General features: G+C 35.3%; 2 protein-coding genes across 2 annotated transcripts in view; one reads left to right on the top strand and one right to left on the bottom strand.

Moving 5' to 3' along the window:
* Nucleotides 1–583: 583 nt before the first annotated feature.
* Nucleotides 584–25,518, bottom strand: LOC139693428 (speckle targeted PIP5K1A-regulated poly(A) polymerase-like). The gene is made up of 8 exons (XM_071591565.1): nucleotides 24,953–25,518; nucleotides 22,722–22,874; nucleotides 20,422–21,084; nucleotides 20,199–20,310; nucleotides 10,876–10,976; nucleotides 9,427–9,675; nucleotides 9,058–9,331; nucleotides 584–1,394 (listed from the first exon to the last, which is right to left on the bottom strand). Exons 1-8 carry the CDS (start codon nucleotides 25,074–25,076, stop codon nucleotides 761–763), a joined length of 2,310 nt encoding a protein of 769 aa, XP_071447666.1. The 5' UTR covers nucleotides 25,077–25,518; the 3' UTR covers nucleotides 584–760.
* A 266-nt stretch (nucleotides 25,519–25,784) lies between these two features.
* Nucleotides 25,785–26,178, top strand: part of LOC139693427 (CLK4-associating serine/arginine rich protein) — a 36,439-nt gene continuing 36,045 nt past the window's right edge. The window contains exons 1-2 of the mRNA XM_071591564.1: nucleotides 25,785–25,908; nucleotides 25,992–26,101. Of these exons, the coding sequence (XP_071447665.1) occupies nucleotide 25,908; nucleotides 25,992–26,101 (111 nt within the window). The 5' untranslated portion in view covers nucleotides 25,785–25,907. The remainder of the gene's footprint in view (nucleotides 25,909–25,991; nucleotides 26,102–26,178) is intronic.

Genomic DNA, 26,178 nt, shown 5'->3' with positions numbered 1-26,178 from the left:
ATACCAGACCTGAACTGGCCTCATAACTAAGAGTAAAATTGTCCGAATCAGGAACTCTTGATTAGCAGCTTACACACTCAACTTTAAAGAATTTCAGCCCCTTTTCTGATATTTTCGGAAATAAAAATAATAAATAGAATATTTGCAACTCTTACCCATATTCCAAGTGGCCACCCTGCTGAAGTGAGAATTGGAACCATCAATGTATTCTTAAAGGATAGTATCTCACAGCAAATTGCATTCCAGACATTAAGATGCATAATGTGCTTGTCACCTAAGAGAAAACTGAGGTTCATCACCAAAGGGAGTTTTTTCCCCATTTCTTTAAAATGACCGAATCAAGTTTCCATGGATGTGAAACAGTTTTGCAGCAGTCCACCACTGTATTCTATTCAAGCACTACTATGCCAAAATAGATGCTTACACATTCAATACTTCCAGAAATTATATCATGTTTCATACATATTGCATTGCGGTCAAATTTATGGAAGAACAACATCGGTTGAGCACCTCAATTCTACTACATGAAACACACAGAAACAAAATGGATTTTTCATTAAAATTTATTATCATAAATAATGAACACCATTGCAAAACACTCATTTTTAAAGAAACACTAGCAAAAAATAGGGGGGTATGTTGAACCCCGGCCATTATCCACATATAACAATTAGCATGAACCCTGAGGAAGGTTGGTAATTGGAGAAGTCACCATTAAAAAAGTTGCACGTATAAAATAATGTTTTGTGGGGCTGATGAATCATCCAATCTGTGATGTTCCAATTTTTGTACTGTCACTAACTTTTTTTTGGTTCATTGCATCAGCAGAGAGAGCACAGAGCTCATCCTCATAGTTCTGTTCTTGGGTATACAAATAGCAACAAAGCTGAAAACTTTCAACAACATCTTTATGGTTGAGCCTGGCAACATTGAAATCATGAATAAATGGGTCTTGTATGCACAATACATGATCAACTTTCAAGGGTTCTGTCAAATTTTCACGACAATTTGACTTGTAATTTTCAAATTCTACAGGGAGTAGATGTTCCTTGCCAGGGAGAAAAATACTTTTGAGCATCGCCTTTCCTAAGAATGGGCATACCACCATATTCTCAGCATCAAATTCAGCGAAAAATTTAAAAAACCCTTTCACAAGGTGAAACAATGATGAATCATTCACTAACTTAGGAATTAGAGAAATGTCTTCACAATAACCACAATTCCAAAGGCCATATGAGGCCTTCTCATTATCTCTGGCTAATTTCATCAAAAGTGAAACGCTGGGTAAAACTGGATAATTGGGTATTTGCTGGAGATAAAAGATACACATCAATGTTAAGGAATAGCTAGTAAACTTTCCTCTGCCCAAAAAACCATGAGTGTTTGCCCAGTACCTGAAAAAAAGAAAATACTCAATTCATTAAAAAAAAATATTTTAAGTTTACATAACATTAAACTAAACATACAGTAAGTGTAACATTAACCGGAGTATTTCATAAAGTAAACCCTTTATTTAATGCACTCCACTTTATGGAATTGTTTTTTTCCATTTTAAATACAACAACAAAAATTAAAACAGGCAAAAAATTAAAAAAAAAACCCTTTCAAAAGGTGAAACAATGATGAATCAGTCACTAACTTAGGAATTAGAGAAATGTCTTCACAATAACCACAATTCCAAAGGCCATATGAGGCCCTCTCATAATTAGAGAGAAAAAGAGAAAGCCAACTTGAATTGAATACATAAATTTAGTATAATTTTCCACTTAAGGGAGGTTGAAAATCCCAACCTGTTTTCAAATCCAAACCCTAAGAAAACAATAAACCAATCTCAGACTGCATCATGCATAGCCTAAAATGTAGTATGGAGTAGTATTACAAGGTCTGTTCAAAATTTATCATGACTTTTGTGTTTTTTTCAAAAATTATTTATTTATTCATGAATATCTATTTTGTCCCCATCAAAGTAATCCCCATTAGATATTATACACTTGTGTCAACATTTTCTCCAATCCTCAAAGCACTTCAAATAATCATTGTTTGTGATCTTGTTCAGCTCCTCCTTTGATGGAGTATTTTTCTTGTCAATCGTAGCGTAGCATTGTCCTTTCATGGGCCTCTTCAGTTTTGGGAACAAGAAAAAGTCGCTGTGGACCAGATCTGGGGAATACGGTGGCTGTGGCATCATTAGTGTGTTGTTTTTGGCCAAAAATTCGTGCACAATTAATGATGTGTGAACAGGGACGTTGTCATGGTGCAAAAGCCAATTTTTGTTCTTCCATAAATCCGGGCGTTTGTGGCAGATTGCTTTGTGCATAACTTGCAGGTAATATTCCTTATTTACCGTTCTACCCTGTGGCAAGAATTGCTCATGATGCACCACGCCCCTGCAATCGAAGAAAACTGTAAGCAAAACTTTCACATTTGAACGAAGTTGGCGTGCTTTTTTCGGTCTTGGCTTGTGCTGCAGCTTCCATTGGGATAATAAAAACGTCATAACCATAAACCCATGATTTGTCACCAGTTATGACCCTCTGGAGCAAATTTGGGTCGTTGCGGAGAGAGTCCAAAACCTCATTAGCAATTTTAATGCGTTGCTGTTTTTGGTTGAAATTAAGCAATTTTGGTATGAATTTCGCTCTTCGTCGTTCACATCTTCTCGACCCTCTAGAACATTTTGCACCACCAATAAACGTTGCTATGATCCAAGGTAGCTTCTCCACATGCCACAGTCAACATTCGGGATGCATCCGCACCCTTAATTTCGTTTCTCACACAAAATTTTATACAGATTCTTTGTTCCGTTTTTTGGAACTGGCAAAAATCAAAGGAAAGCCAAAACACGTCTCAGAAAAACAGGTGTCAAAAATTAACGGAACATTCAAAATGGCCGAAATTTTTGACATAAGGGAGAGACATAAGTACCATACTTAACGCCACAAAAAAATCAAATATACGTGACCAGTGGAAATTCAAAATTTGCAACACTTTTTGGACAGCCCACATATGTCACTCCTAATATTCATGATGAGTCCTCCCTACCTGCCAGCAGCGCTAATCTCATACTCATAATCGATATTGGGTGATACGGAATCACCACACTAGATTCATATTCTCTAAGACAATGGTCTTTGGATAATGGGGAGTTCTTGGACTGATGTCCCAAATGGCTATGTTATAATTCACTTAGGTTTTCAACATTCCAAGAGATTAAGTTCATGAGGATGGGTCAAGGTTGAAAAGAGTTTTCCACTTGGAAATGGCAAGCATTGTCCTAAACTCTTCTAATATTTGTTAGTATTAATATTTACATACTTTCCTACAACACATTCTGGGGGGACACTAAATTTATGAATTTCCATTCTCAACATTTTCCTGAAGAACAAGGAGCCCATTTTCCACAAAGTTTGGAATCTGATTACCAATACATTTTTTTATGGGGATCAACCTTCATCACTTGAGATTACTGAAGTCTTGGTGAAATTATAATTTTGGTTTTTGATAGGACCTGCCAGTGTGCTGGCCTGTGGTTTACAAAAAGTGATCTCACAACTAGAAAGGATGTTATCCCCAATGGGAATCACTTAGTGAACAGGAAAGTGCAAGAACAATTGCATTGGGCTCATGACAACTTACACAAACTTATGCTACACATTGATAAAGCTGAAAACAATCTTTGGCTTTATAAGGTACTATTTGAAGAGATACAACTGCATCTTGAATACTTGTTGCAAGAGGATAAGCTTCACTTAAAAAGTTTAAAGTATAACTACTTTAAATTAACTTTCATGAGGTACAAAGCAGCCCTAAATGAAGTTCATAGAACATTTGTAACTGAATTATTCACAACCAACTTTCTGTATACTTCACAAGTTCCATGAGTTAGAAGACACAAAAACCAAACCATCTTTTAATTCGTGTATGTTCACATTGGGTCACTATAAGATTGCCAGAAAGAGGGAAATTAAAATATTTATTGGGATGGATTTGACAGAAAAGGAACAAGGAAGGGGAGGGTCATTTAAGTGTGGTGTGTGAATAAGAACAATGAACTGGTCGGCAAAAAGCAAGGGTAGAGTGTGGACTACTTGATGCTCTTTTGTTTACTTCTATTAGGAGTTTATATTTAGCCCATTGATTCAAGGAATGGCTTGCCATTGACGGATATCAGGTGGTATTGATGCTTCAAGTTTGTGTAGAGATTCAATCAACCAAGAATTACTCTCTGAACAGTATTTACTGCTGAAATGTATGATGATTATGCTGAAAGTAATACATGTATAAAAATGATTACTATGAGACAGACTATTCCATCATGATACATAAGAAAAGACATTTTAAAACATAAATATTGCATAAGGTTCACTAAAGAAAAAAATCTCTGACGAGAAAGAGATTATCTACGGCTGTGGAAGGCCATAATTGGAGAATTAGATATGCTGCTAGTTATAGAGAATCAAGCAGTGACCTACTCAATTTTATAAATGAGAAAAGTGTTTCCATGCAAAACCAAGTACAGTGAGTTTTTAATAAAACTGTACTAAGTTTATCACTGCATTTACCTATTTTTAAGGTGTTTCTTTAACACCATTTTACTGTCCATTTTAAATAAATAACATAAGAGTTCTTATGTAAATTACATTCATGTTTATTAAATTCATAGAATGCAGTGCAGCAATTGTTTTATGTTATATCACTCTTATCTTCTTTCACAACCAAACAGTTATTTCCTCAGCATAAAAAACAACTATAATTATTGATTGTTTCAGCGTAAACAGAATGAAAGAATTAATATAATAAGACTAAAAATAGTTGGCCTGCTTGTACAAAGAGTAAACCAAAGGATACTATAAGGTACATATAACTTACAGTGCATCAATGAGTGACTGATGAGAACTCGCTTCACTCAAACGAAAGAAAGATTCCCTTCTTGGACAATGCAATATTCTAACCAAACACGAACCTTAAAAATGTTTGATTAGTAACAATTGTGTGATGAAGACACATTAATTTAATATATGCCGCATGCATAAAAACCTTATCAATGTATGTGCTTCATGCATAGGAAAGCTCAAAGAACTACAGGAAATTCTGCTGCAGCTACTTTTAACTGATTCATCTGCTTCTTAAATAGTTTGGAATTGGAGTAATTGCCTCTGAAAAATGATGAGTATAGGATGTATGTGCATGTGTATATATGCATCAAAATATATTTACTTCACAGCGCATGAGGAATTTGGTATTAAAAAAATGGCTGCAGATAAACATTTAATGGTGAACTTTCAAAGATTTACATAGTGGTTTGTTAATTCATTCATCACATCTGCCCATGCAAGTGCTACCTTATCATTCACAAATAGGGATTGAGAGCTGATGCATAAGTTGAAAGTTTCATAAACTGTAAATCAAGAAAACTAAATGGGTTTAAACCTATACATATAATTAAGCAGAATATCCATTTCCTGCACTATAGGTAACCTGAGGCCTGTTTAACACATTGTTTTATTCACAAGTTCTTCAGGTAAATTGGTCGCAAGCTGGGTAAAACATGCATTCTTCTGGTGAATAGTGCCTGGATTTGAATGAAAAAATTACATTCTACAGGTCTCAAAAAATAAAAACCATAATTTATGTGTAATTGCTTCATTATCATGTGGAGAGAGTATTAATTGAGATATTTTACTAATCGGATAATTATTTCCTTTGATCCCAGATTACTGAGAGCACTGTAACCTATGTCTTGAAGAGTTACAAAATTTAATTTTAAGCAGATATGTGGACTTCAATCGCTTATGATTAGTCAGAGCCTGTAAGAGTTCAAATTTTATGAAATATATATTTTTTAAAAGATGGAAAATAATACTGCTACAGTTTTATAATTTGTGTCTTACAATGTGAAGAAATGCTAGATAAAAGCTATTAGGTGCATTCTAATGGATACAGGTTTGAAAACTCAGAATCTTTTGAACTAAATTTCAAAATTCCAATTAGCAATTTGGTTTTATCCACAATCAGTAAAACTAATTTATTTCTGTTTACTGACATAAAAAAACTCTAGTGAAGGATTTAGCTCCCAAAACTTGTTTCATATGCATAATTGAAACAATTAATTATGTTATTTCAAAAATGCCATTAACTACTTTTCATTCATATAAGAATGTGGCACACTAACCATTATTATTATTATTCGGTAATCCACCAGTTAAGGTAGGTTTTTGGATGGACACAGCTACCAAATAAATATTTTGTGATTCCTAACAAAATACAAAATCCAGTATTCTACTCTACATCAGGTCCCTCTTCATCTCCGAGTACTTTCTTCCTCCCTTCATCCCGTCCAACAGCCCTATCCTGCTCCTTCGCTTTCCTTGTTTGCTTAACATTCTCCCCTCTATTACAGTCTTCAACATCCCGCTGCCAGTCAATACCCCCTTCATCCACTTTTCCTGCCTCCATAGGATTTCTCCCAACAAACCCCTCTCTTCGCCCACCATACCAAGTACTTCCTCATTTGTTTTCTTCTCTGTCCATTTCACCTTCTCCATTCTTCTCCACACCTACATTTCAAAAGCCTCCAGTCTAAGTCTATCCTCCTGCTTCAATGACCACGTTTCCGCGCCGTACATAGCTGCGCTCCATATCAAAGTTTTTACGAGTCTTTTCTTAACATCCTTACTCAGCGTCCCCGTCATCAACTCCCTCCTCCTTGTGAAAGCCTCTTTGCCTAGCACAATTCTTCTCCTTATGTTCTTACTACTTTGACCGTGTTGGTCCAAAACACTACCGAGATACATAAACTGTTCTACCTGGTCTAGTTTTTGCCCTCCTATTTTAATGTTTAGCTTAGCCTTTTTCTTTCTAGAAAATTGCATAACCTTTGTTTTATTAATATTGATTCTCATCCCATACCTGTCACACTGAATTTCCAATTCACTCAGCAATGCTTGCAACCCTATGCTGACTGACAAACTAAAGCTTGGCCATCAGCAAACCTAACTGATTTTACCAATTCCCCGCCCACTTTCATTCCTACATCCAGTTCTTCCCATGCCTCCTTAATCATTTCCTCTACATACAGGTTGAACAGCAACGGTGATAATGGGCAACCCTACCTTACACCTCTTCTGAACATTGCCCATCCGGACTCCCCGTTCCCCACTCCCACCTGAGCAGTCTGATACATGTAAAGGTTGTGGATCAGCCTCCTGCCCCTCCAATCTACTATATTCCCGTTTTCTTCAATATACTCATTAGTTTTTCCCAATTCACTCTATCAAACGCTTTTTCGAAATCTATGAAACAGGCAAATACCTCCAGGTTCTATATTCCTCTTGATTAAAAATCTCATTACTGCAATGGCATCACGCGTACCTCTCCACTTCCTAAACCCAAACTGATCATCCCTTAAGTAATTATTTGCCCTACTCTCTATCCTTTTGTTTATGATCCTGAGAATAACTTAAGCTGCGTGGGATATCAAACTTATTGTCCTGTAGTCCTCACAAGATGTAGTCTTTAACTTTTTGCAGAATAGGAACTAAAACTGATCTCACAAAGTCTTCCGGCTAGATTCCTTCCTCATAGATACTACGAATCAGCCCATGTAGCCTCTTCCTCCCACATTTTCCTAAGCATTTTAAAAGTTCCGCAGGAATGTTATCCACCCCCACGGCCTTATTTAGTTTCATCTCCCTTAATGGCCTTTCTATCTCATCGTCGAGTATGCCTGGACCTAAGCTATCGTCCTCTACCTCATGTTCCTTTTCTATGTCTAACTTTGTTGGTCAAAGTTCTTTACTATACAGTTCTTCTATATATTCCTTCCATCTCTCTTGGATCTTCCCTGCGTCAACTATTACCTTACCCGCCTTATCTCTAACTGTTAGCATAGATCTTCCTTTCTTACTTCCCGATAAAGATTTAACTTTGCTTTACAGTGCACCGATTTCACCCTTCCTCTGCAGACTTTGAGGCAATGATGAGGACAGGGAAATTGGAGAATGATAAGCGAGAGATGGAAAGGGGAAATATAGATATTTTAGGTCTATGCGAGGTGAGATGAAGGATAGCGGGGATTACTGGAGTGATAATTATAGATTAATATACAGCGGCGGGGACGAGAGCCAAAGAGGGGTTGCCTGTATACAGTTCTTCTATATATTCCTTTCATCTCTCTTGGATCTTTCCTGAGTCAACTATTATCTTACCTGCCTTATCTCTTAGCATAGATCTTCCTTTCTTCCTTCCCGATTAAGATTTAACCATTATCTAACATTTTAAAAAAGATATTCTTAAAAATTTATTGTCATGCATAGGTGTACATTTTGTACAATCATCTTTTAGTTTTGAAACTTAAAAATATCAAATAACTTTCTTGCAAAACTTTGGGTAAGATGAAGCTTCTCATAGCTGTATGTATAACTTCTAATAATGTGACAATTTTTAAAAAGATGATTGACCTTTTGTTTATGATTTTAGTCATAGTCAACTTCATTTCTATCCAAGAGAAAATTCTAGAAACATTAGACCTTATGGTCCACTGCAATGACTAGAAAAAAATGAATGATCTTCAAGGTGGGCACCTGATTTCAGAGAAAACACCCCAGATTATTCGGGACATGCAATCATATCTTTATTGCAACGAGGAAATCAATAAAGATAGAAAGGTTGATTAGAGGCAATAAACTCTAAGATTTCTTCTGCAAGAGATTCAGACAATACCTTTAAGATCCAAAGCCCTTAAAAGCCATGATAAGGGCACTCCACCTTTACAATAACTAAATAATAGTTAAATTAATATTAGCAATTATTTACCTGCTAAATGAACTTAATACTACCTAGTGAGTCCCTAATTTTCCCGGAATCAATCATATTTATACTGTAGTAGGTTGCAGCTCCACAAATTCTTTACTAATTTAAAGAACTTATAATTGGTGATCCCAAGGACCACATTTAAAATGCCAAGTTTTGCAAAAGATAAAGTGGAACAAGTACTTTGACAATAATTATTATTAGTAATTATTCATAGTAAGTATACCAACAGTGATCAAAACTCACCTTATTAGTAAAATCAGTGGCCTTACACGATGGTCTATGGACATAAAAGTAATAATAAGACCAGTATTATATACTTGGTAAGGATAACGAAATGTCAAGTCACACTTTAATCCAGTTGGCAAATGTTGACACCGAATGAGTGGAACTAAGGCTTTTGGTATTTTAACAACATTCCTAAAGTCACCGCTACTTCTAATACTATGGGCAGCTTCATGAATGATGAGTTCCTGAGTATGTCTTAGGTACATTTTCTTGAAATATTTATATGGTTTAGCTGAAATTGAAAATATATGAATTGAATTTAAAAAAATATAAATTACTTATTCACTCATTGTACAAAATTTATAAATAGTTCAGCAATTAACTTACTAATAAACACAAAAATGTCAAAGTCACTATTTTTCGAGGCCAGACCACTAATTCTGGAGCCATAAGGATAAATTTTCGGAGCAAATTTTTTCAAAGAAGAGAGAATAGATTCACATGCAACTTGCTGCTTTCCAACTTCCCGAAGATCCAACTGAAAGTTTTCAAGAAGTTCAGTCACTTGGCTAATGAACTTATCTTCGATAGAAAATAAGTTCTTTAATTTTTCTGGAATTTTTTCAATTTGTAAGCCTAAAAAAAAAAAGAAAATTGAATGAAAGTGCAACTATGAACGAAAATTTTGATTTGGTTAATTGGGAAATGCACTAAAAAGTTGGCCCTTAAAAATGTTAGTTTAGTTAAATGGTCTGCGAATGGAGAGGATATACAATTCAATGCAGACCAAATGAACCTTGGATTTTTCAGGGATAAGTATTAAATAAAGTATCAATCAATAGACAATCTCAATTCAACAGCATGTCAAAATTTGACTTTTATGGACACATCAAAATGAAGATAAGAACAAATAAAAGAATGAAAAAAAATGTCTCATTCTATGCGGGTCCCCAGTGATAGCAAGAAATGATAGGATTTCATCACTATATGTAAATCCCAAGAAATAGTCATCCCCATATGGAAGACCCATTAATAAGCTCATGTAAGAATTGACAATACAGGACCCTTCACCCATATTTACCTATTAAAGCATCAAATGCTATGGACATCCTGAGGAAATTAAGTTAGATAGCTTTTGTAGCATTACTCATAAAACAAGGAATATTGTCATAACATCAATGAGACATCCAAGGTCAAGGTTAATTTAGAAAATTGGAAAATATTATGATATATGTACTTATGGTATATACATGTAGGCTGGAGTCATCCTCTACTAGGACACCTTACATTTTTCATTCATCTATCAATACGCATGTGGGTTTATACATATGTATTTTTTTCCACATGGTCTGACATTAGCAATGAGAACCGTGAGATTCACTTGAGGATGAATATTTTCAAAATTTTTTTCCAGTAAATGGCAAGGAATATATGAAATAGGATGAAAATTCAAAACTCCAATCAGCAAAATAAAGCAACAATATAAAATCTCTACTTTTAAGATTTTAAAAACTTAACATTACTGCTGTTCAAAAGGTCTTGATTTTCTGCAACCATTCATTAATACAAATAAAAGCACGCCACCAATGCATGACAAACAGCCCTGTTCCAGAATTCAGAGATTGTGTTTCACCACAATTACTAAACAGTGTGCTTAGGTACTTTTTTGGTATTAATAAATTTGAACTTCGTCATATTTTTAGATCCAAAGAGAGTCATTAATAAATAAAATAACGCTTAAATAAAATCTCAAATTGAATGTTTTTGTCAATAATTGAACATTACCCAAAAACAAAATATACTCTTTTTTTCTATTCCACTAATTCTGTGGCTTACCTTTTTTAGGTTTATTTCTGTTTTTCTTGACTAGAATTTCCTTCCCATCAATAGTTATAGTTCCATTGGTCAGCTCAGCAAATAGTCTTTCAACAGACTGCCTAGAGATATTAATGCAAACCAAAAAGTAATCACACATTAAAGAAAAATTGCAGCCAAAAGGCCAAGCTTCAACATCTGTCATACTCTTGGGTTTCTATGAAGTCACATTAACTAAATTTGAAATTGACAATACAAGGTGTGATGAAAAAAAAGACCGGACTGATTTTATTCTGTGCAAACCGTTCAACAGATCGAAACGAGAGACAGTGCGCCATAGATCGACACATCTGATGACTAAAATGAGAGGTGTTTCGTTTGTTTACGTCGAGTCGTCATGCAGCAGCAGCAGTACGTGTTTTAACCTGTTGGTCGCTGCGTGCAACAGCAGCAATGAAGGAGCTAGAGGAACAGCATGTGTGCGGGAAATTTTGTTTCAAACTTGGCAAAAGTGCTACGGAGACATTTGGAATGATTCAGCAAGCCTTTGTTAATGAAACTATGAGTCTAAGCCATTGTTTTGAGTGGTACAGTAGTTTTAAATCAGGCAGAACATCGACAGATGAAGATTTGCGAATGGGGTGGCCTTCCACTTCGACAGACCCCAATCATGAAAAATTGCTGAACGATTTGGTGCGGGCAAATCGCCGTTTAACTGTTAGGGAGATAGCCAAGGAAGTGAACATTAGTTTTGGATCCTGTCAGACAATTTTGACAAACATTTTGGGCATGGCACGCAACACAAAAATTTATTCCACGGGTGCTAACTGATGAACAGAGAAAAAAAGTGTGAATATTTGTCATTAACTCCTGGATCGAGCCAATGCCGACCCTGAGTTTCTTAAAACCATTGTAACCGGTGACGAAACCTGGGTTCACGGTTCTGATGCTGAGGAAAAGGCCCAGTCTTTTCAGTGGAAGGGTCCTGTATTTATGAGAGAGATCCTTGAATTTATGATAGCTGTGTCATTATGTCCAATTTTAATTTAGCATGGTGGTAGTTTTCTGAAGCCTAAATTGAAATACTTCTTCTTGAAATGAAGGAAGCCAAAATTTATTTCTTCTTTGCGCGATTAGGCTTTCCAACTTGCATGATATTCCATCTGCCACCAGTTTTCATAAATTTATGTCTGTAGTTTTCAATTGTTGAACTGGAATTTTTTGTTCTAACCATAAAATCCAACTGAATTGCTAAGTTCTGAAATACATGTCTTATCACCAGTTAAACAAGAAAAAACATGTAAACATTATTTAAAAAGTCATAGTCATGCAATGACTCATGAGGAACACAGTATATCACATATATATTCGACAAATAAATCAGCCTAGCAGGGTACATTGTGGTGAAACTGACAGTTGTCATTAATATTAGGGCTCTCTTCTTCTCACTGATGCATGATGGTAATCTCATGTGATATCCAAGTAAATTAAAATGACAGGAATCTTAAACTCTTACTTTCTCTCACATCATAGTTTATCATGAAAAACAATAACAGAGAAAAAATACCAAGGTTATTGTACCATATTTTAAAAATATTATATTGAAATTTACAGACATGCTCGAGTACACATTTAATTATGATTCAGATTTAGTTCTAATGATATATTTCATGAATTCCCAAAATCCTACCTCAAGGAAACATTGGAACTATATTTTTGTTTACGGAGAATATGATTGAATGGCACCTTCACTTAGACAATAAAACATGTAGTCACCTCATTTTTCTTGGCCTCAAAAACCAAACCTGTAATACCATGCTACTTGGATAAAAGGTGTCTGCCAAGCTAAAAATTCCTTTTTTTTTAATGGTTACTAGACAGAAATTAAGCTTTGCAATGGATTTGTATGCTTTTTTTGTTATTTACTTAGAATTTTTGCCCACTAAGCATCTATATACATATTAAACATATTTTATACAATTGATAAACTGGTATGGGTAAATTTCTGAAATCCATGAAACATGAATGCACTTGGGAAAGACAAGCAAAAACCAGAATGTTGATGTAGCTTAGCATGCCCAACATAACTATTAAACTCACATCTTGACACAAAATTCTGAGTTTTGTGGAGTGTACTTATTGTTTCCCTGCATTGCTCTCTCTCTCTTTAATTTATGGGTGATCAATGCTCATATCCATGTACATTTTGTAATGTTTCAATCCTAGCCATTTTCTTTGTTATAATAAAAAAAATGGCATGCTCAAATTCGGGTGAAATGTGAGAGAAATTGGTAATGAGCATGGAATTAAGAAGTTCCAAGTGGACTAAAAGGAGTGAGTACTCAGGATTGACTCAAGGAGGGAGGAGAAAACAGCACCATGGTTTGAACCAAGAACTGTGGTAAGTACCCTCAAAAACCATCACACACATACTTTTATCAAATATAGCCAGTAACTAACTGCTTGTTTCATTGAATTTGACAATTAATGCATCTAAGGGACCATATTTTTGCATTTGATAACCAGTTGCCAGGTAAAATGAAATCCTGGAATTCCCTGTGTTTCCAAGCTTGCTAAAGTAATTTCTTGACTTCATCAGATCTTTGACAAGATTGGAGGTTTACAGTACATCTATTGGTGTCAAGAAACTGACTCTGTGTTTTTTTAAAAATAGCCAAATTACTAGGAAAATTATTCAAGTAAAAATGAGCAGAATATGAGCCATGAAGAACTTGAATAATGGCTATTTTTTCTAAATTTATAACCTTTAAAATTATAGTTGTTACTTAATGGATATGAAGGCTTAAGATTTCGAAGAGAGATATTACATGACGTAAATCATTTCCTTTCAACTTTAAGGGGAAACATAAAATTCAACTCCTAGGGTGAACTTTGCAGACCTTTGAGGTAAGAATGAAAAAATTTTCATGGAAAATTTAGACTTTAATTTTAAAAATAGTAAAAAATCAAATGGCATTTCCCTCAATACTTGTAATATTTTCTTAGACACAATCTGTCACTGGTTAGCAAATCATATAATCATGGAAACAATGTATACTAATAGATTATGGGTTTTTCTGTAAAGTCGCCTAACTACTGAGAGGCGATATATAGTGTTCCTGGAGGCATAACCAAGATTTCCCAAAATACGCTTCTACATCCACTTTTGGTGAACCAATTCAAGGACAGGTTAGGGACACACATGCCTTGGAAAGCAATTAAATAGTTGGGATCTGATACAAGAATACAGAAAGGAAGTTCCAAACAGAAAAGACCAAGGGACCAATGCTTAGGATAAATATAATGGGATGCGGGATAGAAAGGCATCAGGAATTATCATTAGAATTGGGGAAGCACATAGGAAAAGGATTTTCCAGTCCATGAGGGAAAGCAGCTAGTTAACAATGTGTGATTTTAATGAGGATGCATGCCCTGACTTCCGTTTTTCTGAAACATCCCACTTGGTTGCCTTGAGTTCTACTACTGAAAAAAACAAAATGCATTATTTTTCCACTTTTAATTAAAATGCATGAAAAATTACCAACATATGAGAAATAAATTGAAAGGATTTCTTATAAGAAATTGATTCTCACCCTCCATTGCCAATCAAAGGGCTAAGTGAAACAAACTAACAAACATGAAATGCACACCATGTGGTTGTTTTGCCAGGTTCACTTTGCAGTATACATTGCCATATGTAGTGACAAGACTGGGTTTCACTAATGCAATGGCATCCTTGGTTTTTCAGAGCTCATTTAACATTAACTGACATTAACGCACCTAGCTCAAAAGTGATTCAAAAGGCTTGAATAGAAATAACAAACTAACCTGAATATATCTTTTAGAAAATGTAAACTGCCGCCAAAAATCTTATAGCCACTATTTCATTCAAGGTTAAGAATATGTGTAACATCATAATGAAAATGAATGATACTCATACTTACAAAGATCTGATTTCCCTTCGTTTATCAATGCATTTTTTAAGTCCATACAATTGTAATCGTTCCCATGGACTACAACTTTGAAATGGTGGAAGAACTTGCATGCTCTGATGATCCCTAGGGCTGAGCTGGTGGGAGCAATGATAATTGCTCCTGATAGATAAAATCTGTCCATGCCAGATAGAGAGAGGAAGGAGCCAGATGAAATGTAGTCCATGCAGTATCAGTCCCTCAGTGAGGCAGCTACAAAGGTGTCTGACACCAGTGGAGTGGCCATTTAAGTAATAGTGTCACATTAAGAACACTTTTGAGGAATGTAACGGGAAACCAACTTAATTATTTCTCCTATGACAATTATGGTCACAAATATGAGAATAATGAGTCTTGGGATCTATGGTACTTGACTCACTGGGCAAAGTGTTATGTCTGGGAGTGGGGAAGGAAAGGCTTCAGTGGTGATCATTACATGAAGTCCTTCCTCAGCTGAGTAGACAGAAGCAAAAAATAAGACACAAAAGAGATTTGCCATTTTTAGTACAGTGATTTGGAATTCTAAGACAATGCTGAGGCCAGGGAAGTTATGAAACATTAACCAAAAAAAGGGAGAGGAAATATAGACACTTAAAGCCTGAGTGAGGTGAGAAAGTTAGCAGGGCTTCTAAAGCAATTATTACTGAGTACAACATAGCAAAGGAGAAACAGAGATGAGTTATAGTTATACTAAGCCAAAAGACAGGAAGAAGAGTAGTAAACAGAGCGGGTGGGTGATTGAATATTAACAGTAAAGGTAACCGATAAAATTGGTTTATAATCAGCTCTTCACGCTGAAAGGTAATCAGAGGGAGGGTGCAAATATTGCCAATGTGTAACAAGAGGAAGTGAATACAGATGTTTCTGGAAGAAAACACATGATAGTAATGAAGGATTGGAACACAGTGGTGAGCAAAGGGAGAGATGAGAACGAATTGCGGATATTGAAAGTAGTTTATGTAAGAAGAATGAATATGGGGAAGAAACAAGAATTCCGCTTGAAAAATAATTTAACTGTGTGTATAATGAACACCTATTTTAAACACCAGAGTAGACATAAGTATAAATGAAAAATACCAAGGGATTCAGATGGTATGTTAGATCATAATATGGTTACACACTCAATTAAGTTCAGAGTAATCAATATCCAGTTTCCTGGGAGTGGATATGGATTCAGATCATAATTTAGAGCTCTAGAAGAGTAACACCATATTCAAGAGAATAAAAGGGTAACCAGTGTAAATTCTCACTCCAAAGAAGGGAAAAGTAGCTGTATGTAAGAACTACAGGACACTTTGAGGAGTTTGATTTCACATGCAGGTGAGGTAACACTCATTAACAAAAAGATAGAGAGAAGGAAAAATTATGACTAATGAATGATCATTTTGGGTTCAGGAAGGGAAAATTTACGCCTGATGCCATATGCTTAAATCAATTTTTTATAGTCAAATTCATGATAGTTCCTGGATTTCCCGGTTTTTTGGTCACTGGTTATCTTCTTTATTTACTTCTTGGAAAGCTGAAACGGCATTGTAAGACAGAGCGACTCGATGTCAGGAAAATTATGTTCAGATACAAAGGAAAAGTTATTCAAAAATGTATATACCTTATGTTTGTTAAGTTGTAGGCATTGAGACTTGGTCTAAAAAGATGAGGATTAAGAGAAGATGATGATTATTGAAGAGAACATGTGAAAAACTAAAATGGAGAAAATAGCTTAATCCTGAGGAAGACGAATGATGGAAGCATTAGGTATGGTGGGACAAGGGAGGAAATTGCTGGGGCAAATCCAAAAAACACAGAAACTGTAGATGAAGATTATTAATGACAATGAGGCTTCGATAGAACAAATATTGTTAGTAATAATGGAATACAGAGTAAGAATGAATGGAATGAGAGGAATAGACAGTAAGAAGGGGGCATGAGGTATGAACATTTTAAGACAAACCAACTCAAGGGCAAATGGAGTTAGACCCAAACAGAATAAGTTTCATAAGTCCCCAATTATGTGCAATTGTTTCCAGGAATCAACTTCTAATTTTGTACAACCCTTTATGAAATATTGATTGGGAGCTACTTTATGCAAATCAAAAACCTCTAGCTAGAATTTTTAAATCAAAGATGCAAGGCGATTGAGTACTGTACAACACTTTCTAGTTCAATAAAGTACAGCTCACCTTAGATCAGGAAGAAATCTAGTCCATACTAAAAAGAAAGACTCGTACTTTTCCACAGATTTTATTACCGGTACGGTATTATATGTTATCGTATACGGTACATATAATAAAATCTGTGGAAAAGTACTAGTCTTTCTTTTTAGTATGGATATTAAATACTTCCAGGAAGTGAAGCCTGAAACAATAGAATAAAATCTAGTCCACTTTTCCACATTTCAAGCAAATCAGGGAAAGAAAAATGGACAACATGACTTAATGATTGAAACCTATTCTCCATTAATAAGCTATGCACATATCTTGCATTGAGTACGTATAAGTAAACGGGAATAAAAACAGAATGTTAGAGATCTTTCAAAGAAGCATATTACAAAATCTGAAAAGTATATTATGTATATTATGAAGGATATCTGCAATTATTGGCTTAAAAAATACTTCTTTCTGTACAGGAATGAATTGATGAACTACCTTTGGATGACAATGTGCTTATGCCTAGGCCTGTATTATAAGTACACAGTCTTTGAATAAATAAATACGAGGGGGGGCCCAAAAGTAACGGGAATAGGGCTGCGGTGGGGAGCGAGAATGGGGGAAGCCTTTGTTCGGCCGGTCGTAAGTCAAGCTCACGCTTCCCGCATCAGTATCACAGTGCCATCGCTGTGACTGGATCGGTCCATCCGTGAGAGCTGTTTCAGTGAAACAACTTTCTTCATTTCGGCAAAAAACATGATGGTGGATTATCAAGAGCAAGAGATTTTGTTTCCTGTTGGGGAAATCGGCTGCGGAAATTATTGTAATGCTCAAGACTGCTTATGGGGAAGCTGCCCTAAGTAAAACCAGAGTTTATGAGTGGTTTACACATTTACAAAATGGTGAAATGTCAATTGAAGACAACCCCGTTCAGGCCGCCCTTCAACGTCAAGAACTGACAAAAACGTCGACAAAATCAATGCCCTCATTCGTGAAGACTGTCGCAAAACCATTGATCAACTCTGTGAGATATCTGGAGTGTCATGGAGTTCAATTCAGAGGATTCTATCTGAAGATTGGCAAATGAAAAAAGCTTGCAGCCAATTTGTCCATCGCCATCTCACTAGCGAGCAAAGGGAGTGTCGAGTTCAGGCATGTTTTGAGCTGCAAAATCAGCTCGATAAGGACCCTGATTTTTTTTCCAAGGTGCTTACTGGTGATAAATCATGGTGCTATGGATATGAACCTGAAATGAAGCAGCAATCAAGGCAATGGAGGATAGCTGGCTCACCTTGTCCAAAAAAAGCTTGCCAAATGAAATCAAAAATCAAGACAATGCTCATTTGTTTCTTCGATTGCAGAGGTATTGTGCACTCGGAGTTCATTCCCCGGGTCAAACTGTCAACCAAAAGTTTTACCTGGATGTTTTGAAGAGATTGAGGGAGAGTATTCGGAAGAAAAGAGCAGATCTTTGGCACACAGGCGACTGGTTTTTCTATCATGGCAATGTGCCAGCTCATACCACTGTCTCCGTGATGCAGTTTTTGACAAAAAACAGCATGACATCGATTATCCACCCCCCTACTCACAGGATTTAGCTCCCTGTGACTTCTTTCTGTTCCCCAGGCTCAAAACCGACATGAAAGGAAAGCATTTTGACTCTGTGGAGGAGGTAACACAAAAATCTCTAGAAGGCCTAAAGGACATCCCAATAAATGAATTTCAAAAATGTTTCGAACAATGGAAGCATTGTTTATAGAAAAGCATTGTGGTCAATGGGGAATACTTTGATGGTGAACAAAATTTGATGTAAATATACTGAGAACTAAAGAATCTATAACAACATTCCTGTTATTTTTGGGTCCCCCCTCGTATTCTCGCAATTTTATTTTTTAACAAGCATGATTGTTCTTTATTCTATCTTAGTACTTGTATTTTAAAATTATCTTACAATTAAAATTATCCTGTATTGTCACTTACATTGGGACAGTATGAGTTTCTCTCACATACTATTAACTCGGTAACTGTGTCTTATTTGCAGATGATGTGAGCTTTGTGCTAAATCAGAAATCCTTTGAAGATTTGATGACTCTAGGTAAAGCCATTATTCAAGACATGGGCATGTGGTGCTATGGGAATAACCTTATTCTTAATGAAACAAAAACTCAGGCCATGATTTTCTCTGCAAAAACCTGTCATTCTGATAAAAGTACGTCTCAGCATGTGTCAAATAACTGTAAAATTATTGATGAGTATAAATTTTTGGGAATATATTTTGATAAATACCTGAAATGGGACCTGCACATCATAAATCTAAGTAAAAAATTAAATTCTGTGTACTATCTTCTTTCAATTCTGAAACATACTGTTAGTATGGATGTTTTGAAAACGCTCTACTATGGTCTTTTTTATTCTCTTGTATCATACGGTATCATAATCTGGGGAAGTGGGTCATCAACTAAGTTAAATAAAATATTTATTATTCAAAAGAAATTGCTTAGGTCCATGTGCAATAAACCCTATAGAGCCCACTGCAGACCTCTCTTTCAAAGCCTTGGCATCTTAACTGTCCCTAGTGTTTTTATTTATAATTCGATAATTTTTGTAAAAAAGAACATGCATCTATTCCCATCAAATAATGGCACACACGCCTATGGGACTAGGACAAGAAATCATCTGTGTGTAGTGACTGCTAGCATGACAATGATGTCCAAGGGACCTCGTTCTCTGTGCATCCAAATATTCAACAGGCTTCCCATTAGTTTAAAAAATGAGAAATCACTCTCTATATTTAAAAATAAGTTATATATGTACTTAAATGAAAAATGTTTTTACAGTGTAAACGACTAATTCAATTCTGGGTAATTCTAATTTTATATTGTGTAAATCCTTAACTATATGTGTACGTGTAATTTTATTTTATTTTCTTTTCTCTGGCTAGTAATCCAGTTACTGTACTTCTTGACGTACCCTATACGATTACATAATTGTATGATATTTTGTACCATACTATGTACTTGTCAATTGGGGAAATAAAATTATTATTATTATATATTATTATTGTAATTTAAATGCAACTAGTCCTTAAACCACACAATTCATACACACATACATATATACATATGCAACATACTAAAGACCTATTAAGCATTCAACCCTGTTTTAAATAAATCATGTATCTACTTGAACAATTATCACAATATATATATATATACATAACGGTACTAACCATTCAAAGTATTCAATATGAATAGTAGCACCATAAAAAATTTGTGATTTAATAAATCCATACTTCGAAAATTGTCTGGCGATACAATTTTTGTCATCTCCAGCAGAAAATCCTGTAACCAAAAATAAAATTAGCTTCAAATTTCAGTTTACCTCTGAATAAATATTAGGAGGTAAATGCTGTGGTATCTAGATTTTTAAAATCTGATTATATACTTACTTACCTTCTATGATGATCCTCTTACAATTATCTATATCAGGGGGTTTATGTGACAATTCCGTGACTAGGTCTTCTTTAACATTATTTGCTGCATCAACAATACCTTTTTGCACATTAGAAGATGCGCATAAAGCTTTGAATTTGTCATCAATATGATCAACAAAACTGACCTCTTTATCTTTCACTAAATCATCTGGTACTGCCTTGATTGAATCAACGCCTTGCAGATCTTTAGATGCGCTAGTAGAGACAGGAAAAATATTTTCTTCTAAATTTTTACCATTCTTTGAGTTAAAATTGCAACTATGCTGGGTAAGACTACGTGGAAAAAGATCATTATCCACTTGCTCAAAAGTATTGTTCCTGAAATTACTTTCAGTGTCATTCACTGTTAATCCAGATGTAGCAGTGGTGTCACTTGACTGGGAATTCAATAATGATGACAAAAACAGAGGGTTATACAATGTGATATTTTTTTTTGAGCTTCTCTTTTTTTTCGACTTTGACTTAACATTCCTCTTGGTTTCATGACTGACTGGAGGATCACCAATATTAGCAATGCACACACTGTGTTGTCTACTATGCTCCAATACGTTTGCTTTAGATGAGGCCGTTTCTTTCCATTTAGATTTTATGTCAGACTCAGCTTGGCACATGGGTATCCTCCCTATGAAGAAAATAATAGTTAATTTTACAATTCAATGACTGTAGTGAGTTATTTTTACATAAGCTCAATCCCTACTCTATCATCTACCAATTAACCTGAAAACCTTCAACAGGGCATATAGTGGGGATGCAAAACTTCCTGAGAAAATACATGCCTGTTTGCACCATACATCCCTTAGAGGTGGTTTGCAGGGAATTAGGTTGATGTAAGAGTAGGGATTGAACAAAAATAAACAGCAATTATATGGGATTTGATCCCCAGCTGAATCCACAGATACAACAGCACCCTCACTTAGATTAAGAGTGCAGTCAACATGAGGACAAGCATAGCCAAAAGATAGTACAAATCCATGAGGTCAAGAATCCAACTTTTTCATTATTTTGCAATAATTAGCAAGACAAATAGAAAAATTTGATAACAAATTACCAACAGCCTTTTTTTTACAAAGAAAATACCTTCTACCTGAATCTTGTAATAGTCCCCATGGTAACTCAGCTATGTATTTGGGGAAGATGGAGAAGGCACGGGAGAGGTTATGACCTGTGTAAATGTGGCCAAAACCCTGAAAATATCATTCCTGAAGCAGGAAGCAAATGAAGCGGAGTGAGTGTAGGAGTAAATGAAGGGAATCTCCTTTATAGCCTTGAGTGCAATGGATTGATCAGTTAAATTCTGAAAATATTTTTATTTTAAATTGGGAGATACACAGCATCTTGTGTTTCCCACCAGGTTGAAATATTGGTCAGCACTTGAATTTCAAAGAAAGGGAAAGTACAAGGGAACAACCAAGTCAAGATATTGATGATGATAATGAGGAATGAGGGGATCGAGATGGTGCGGGGGCTAACGTACTGGCTTCCCACCCTGAGGGCGCGGGTTCAAATCCCGGCGGTGTTGAATATTTTTCAGAGGTATCTCGATCCCTACTTGAGGTGCTTTGTGGAGGGCACTTTGAGTGAGTACGGCGTCCGTCGGATGGGACGTTAAGCTGCGGACCCCTTGGCGCCTTTCGTAAAGAGTAGGCTAATGCCGACGCCGGGTTTCTCTCCACCCTTCATCCTTTCCTGTCCATCCCCTATGGCGCAAATGACCTTAGCTGTCGGTCGCCTCCCCTCAAAACTACTACTACTACTAATGAGGAATGAAATTCAAACTTGTGAAGGGATGGAAGAAAATTGAGAAGGTAAGAAGAAAATAAACAGCGCATAAAGAAGTATCAAAATTCCTAGGAAAATATTGAACATTAACAGTCCTTAATTTACTGTCTATATTTACATAATGACCCCATAAACAGCAAAGTAGATATTAATATTGGCCATAAATGGCATGAGGCAATCGACCAAGAATTAGAGGCTCACCAAAAACTAACACTAGCAAAGCTGCTGGATGGAAAGAAGGTGGTTAATACTAAATGCACCTACAAGACAAAAGAAAATGATAGACAGAAAGTGAGACTGGCTGCAAAAGGACTCCAAAAGGAATTAATTTTGAATGTATGCAAGTTCTTCCTTTAGGAATTACTCCTGCAGTACACTGCACAAACTATATCACAACTACTTACACTCTTTTCACAGGGTAAATATAAATAAATGATCATCATCAGACAAGTGATGTAAGAATATGTAAGGGTTTCTTACCGGGTATCCTTTTCTGCTTTGCAAGATATGCTTCAATATGATTTGCATCCAATGAATGTAGCAATTTCCCAGAGCTGTTAATGCAATCAACATCACACAATTTGCAGTAAAAATCACTTTCAGTGGGTGGATTACTTGTTTTGGTATGACCAACTGTAACAAACAAAGGATGTTCCATGAATAACAGGAATGCTGGTAATCATGCAAGAGAAAATCACATCTAAAACTGGCATGAAATTTAAAATCTTCACATGAAGAATCTGATAATCTAAGGCAACAGGTATTAATTTACAAGTTTTCCATTAAATGACAGGGAAAACCATTGATAAAATTGATAAAACACATTGGATGGCAATACAGACATTTTGAAACATGAGACACAAATACAAGAAAAATATCAAAGGATTTCAATCAAATTAATCATTAATTAGAATGAGTGAACAAGGGGCAAGATGGAAAGAAGTGAGGGTCAACGCGTAACATTACTTACCTTGAATATAAGGAACGTAAATGAAATTGAAGTCTCAAGGTTTTCAATTCATGAGCAGTAAAGCTTATTAAATTGTGTATGGGCATATTCTTTTTACCAAACATAGCAAATTTAATACAATTATTGTCATTTTCTCCACAAATATCCAGTAGAGATGAATTGAAATAATAATTTGAACTTAAATATTGGATAAAGAATGATTTCTCTAATATTATGGTTTAAGGAAGGAAAAATGAAATGGCTTTCCAATGAGAGTCCAAACTAGTAAGGTTATATATCCTAATTAAGTCCTTATAGGGTAATGATTATTATAGCTAGGATAAAACTATTTACAAGGAAGTAATCTTAAAAAGTTTCAGAACTTTCTCAATTTTATTTTTATATTTAAAATATGGCTCCAAATATCTAAAGCATACTCAAGTTCAGTGATGTGGTAGTACAGTGGGTAGAGCATCGGACAACCGACTAGAGGGCCCAGGCGCGATACTCAGGAATGCCTCTGGGCATCCTTGGCTTCGCCCACAATTAATAGTTCTTCAATTCCACATACATTAAATCTCCCGTCATTCCATCCCACATGCCATTCATTTTTCTATCTCTACCTTGCTAAACTAACACACTCCCTTGTATCAGTCTCCACTATTCCTTAATAACATAGGAGGGAGACTCATAAGGCAATATCATCTTAATTTTCACATTTATACTGATATTAGTAATGTATAGTTGGTCTAGTTTCATCACAAAAATTGATATCTCTTCTTGAAACAGAGACTCATTGAAAAAATTCTAAAATGTAGATGCAATACTCTGAGAGTTGCTGTAGTTAATTTCATTAAAGCTGGCCAACAGGGAATAGTCATATCATACGAGAGGTTATTTTTAATGTTGGTCCCATAATTTCCATAAGCAATTTTCAGTTCCTTTCCGACAAATGAAAAAAGATCAAAAGATTTAAAAGTTAAAAGCTTGCACAGGTGATGTAGAGAACAATTACGTTTGCACAATTTCATTGGTCTACATTTTTATAAAAAAAGTTAATTAAATTAATATTTTATCAGCTAGTATAGTGACTTTACATTTAGAAATGCAGTTATTCATGACATTACTTTTAATTATAAAATACTGAAACTGCCTCATTAGAACCCTTTGAAGCCTTATCAAAAACCAGTAACAGAAACAAAGTACTAAATACAGTAATTACACTTCATGGAATTATATGGGAGACACAGGAACAAATTTAAAACTACCGCACATAAATAAGCATGACATTATGGGTTTATAAGGATAAACTGGCATCAGAGGGTAGCTTTTCGATATAGATAGTAAATCACCATTACATTTCGACAAAATTAAATGCAACATCTTTGACAAAGTATTAAACTGTTAATGAAATTTCACCACTTAATTTCCATATTATCTCCAGCGTTCAAGATAAAGTTATTTATGCTAAAATACCATGACCATTTGTGGCTATACCCCCCAGTAACACCTATGAAATAAAATGACATGTTCAGAATTGTTACAGTTCTCATCCATGTTCCAACCTTTACGTGGTTCAATACCCTTAACCATGATATTAGCTGTATTCATTAACTCAACTGAACTGGCATTCCGTCGGCAACCTTTAAATTATCCACAAGCGAACTTAAAAAAAGCACATTTCCAGGCTTGTAGCAATCCTACTTTAAAAATATACACTTACTATTCAAATCGCGAAACAATGATTAAAATTTATTATTACCTGTTTGTGTGACATGGACTGTGAATGATGCTGAATGGCTAGAAGACGCCGCAGCAAGGCAAGAATACAGTTGTACTAGTTTTTCACAATTACCTTTTTCTCCGTTATCTCCGGCTTCCTCCATTATTATAACATTTAATGTTTCTACATCGTTGAGCAACTCCACCGTATATACTCCTTCATGGAACTAATAAATTATTGGTGAAATACTTAATTTCAATTCGACATTATGCCTGAAGCACAATGTGCTACAAGGACCGAGAATTTTTAATCACGAAGTCGATCTAAAAGAACCTAAATACAAAACAATTCGGATCAATTTGTCTTTCAACCAATTGATCACGAACTCTATCCAAGTGGTATTTTTCTTCCATTCAGATTTTCGTATAACCCCCTTTACCGCCTTTAGAAAATTTACAGTGTTGCATTTTCCTGCCTACAGAAGTTAGAAAGCGTTAAAACCGCAACATTGATCTTAAATTTGTACTAACTTTGAAGTAATCACAATGCTTCACTAATTTCTTGGAAACAATTGCGATTTCATGTTACGTCCGAGAATCAAATTTATGCACTGTAAACACCTCTTGAAATATCAAAAGCTCGAAAATTTTGCCTTTATTTCAAATCGGCAACACTGTTTCACTAGCGAAAGACTGCAGTTAGGCAACGAAAGAAGACTCCTGCAACTGCAGCGCTTGTAGTTCTTGTAAGATGTAATTCACTACTCTTGCGTTGCAGCATCTAAATTTTACTTTTGTATATTTTCAAGAATATTTTAGAAATATTTTGGAAAGGCATTGATATTTTCAATTTTGCTAAAATCACACATTACTGCATGTTGAATTCATCAGATTAGTACTGCTTGTGATCTCAAAGTAGTTCAATCGGAAGCCTAAGTGGGTGATTGGGTGAATGGCGTCTTTGTAACCGAGGGAATAATTAATAAATTTAATCTAGTAAGTATGACGGATAGTTATGTAAAATTGTAATTTGATAATCTTAAAACGATGTACTAATTTACTTTTACACACTTTCTTAGTGGACCGTACAATGTGGCACGAGGCAAGAAAACAAGAACGGAAAATCCGTGGAATGTTAGTGGACTACAAAAAAAGAGCCGAGAGGCGGAGGGAGTACTATGAAAAAATTGTACGTTTGACTTTATAATCATATTTTGGGTTAGGAATGACCACTTTTATGATTGATGAATAAATTTCGATTTGCAG

Source organism: Hetaerina americana, unplaced genomic scaffold (genome assembly GCF_022747635.1).
Source record: "Hetaerina americana unplaced genomic scaffold, ioHetAmer1.1.p SCAF_49, whole genome shotgun sequence".
Lineage (NCBI taxonomy): Eukaryota > Metazoa > Arthropoda > Insecta > Odonata > Calopterygidae > Hetaerina > Hetaerina americana.
This window is presented reverse-complemented; position numbering and strand designations above follow the sequence as displayed.

What these genes read in the sequence shown, in the direction of transcription:
- LOC139693428 (XM_071591565.1), bottom strand. Translation starts at nt 25,076, where the DNA reads ATGGAGGAAGCCGGAGATAACGGAGAAAAAGGTAATTGTGAAAAACTA. An exon ending in AAAGCAGAAAAGGATACCCG is followed by an intron (nt 21,085 to 22,721) that starts GTAAGAAACCCT and finishes TTTTCTTCATAG; the next exon opens with GGAGGATACCCATGTGCCAA. An exon ending in TGACATTTTTGTGTTTATTA is followed by an intron (nt 9,332 to 9,426) that starts GTAAGTTAATTG and finishes TTTCAATTTCAG; the next exon opens with CTAAACCATATAAATATTTC.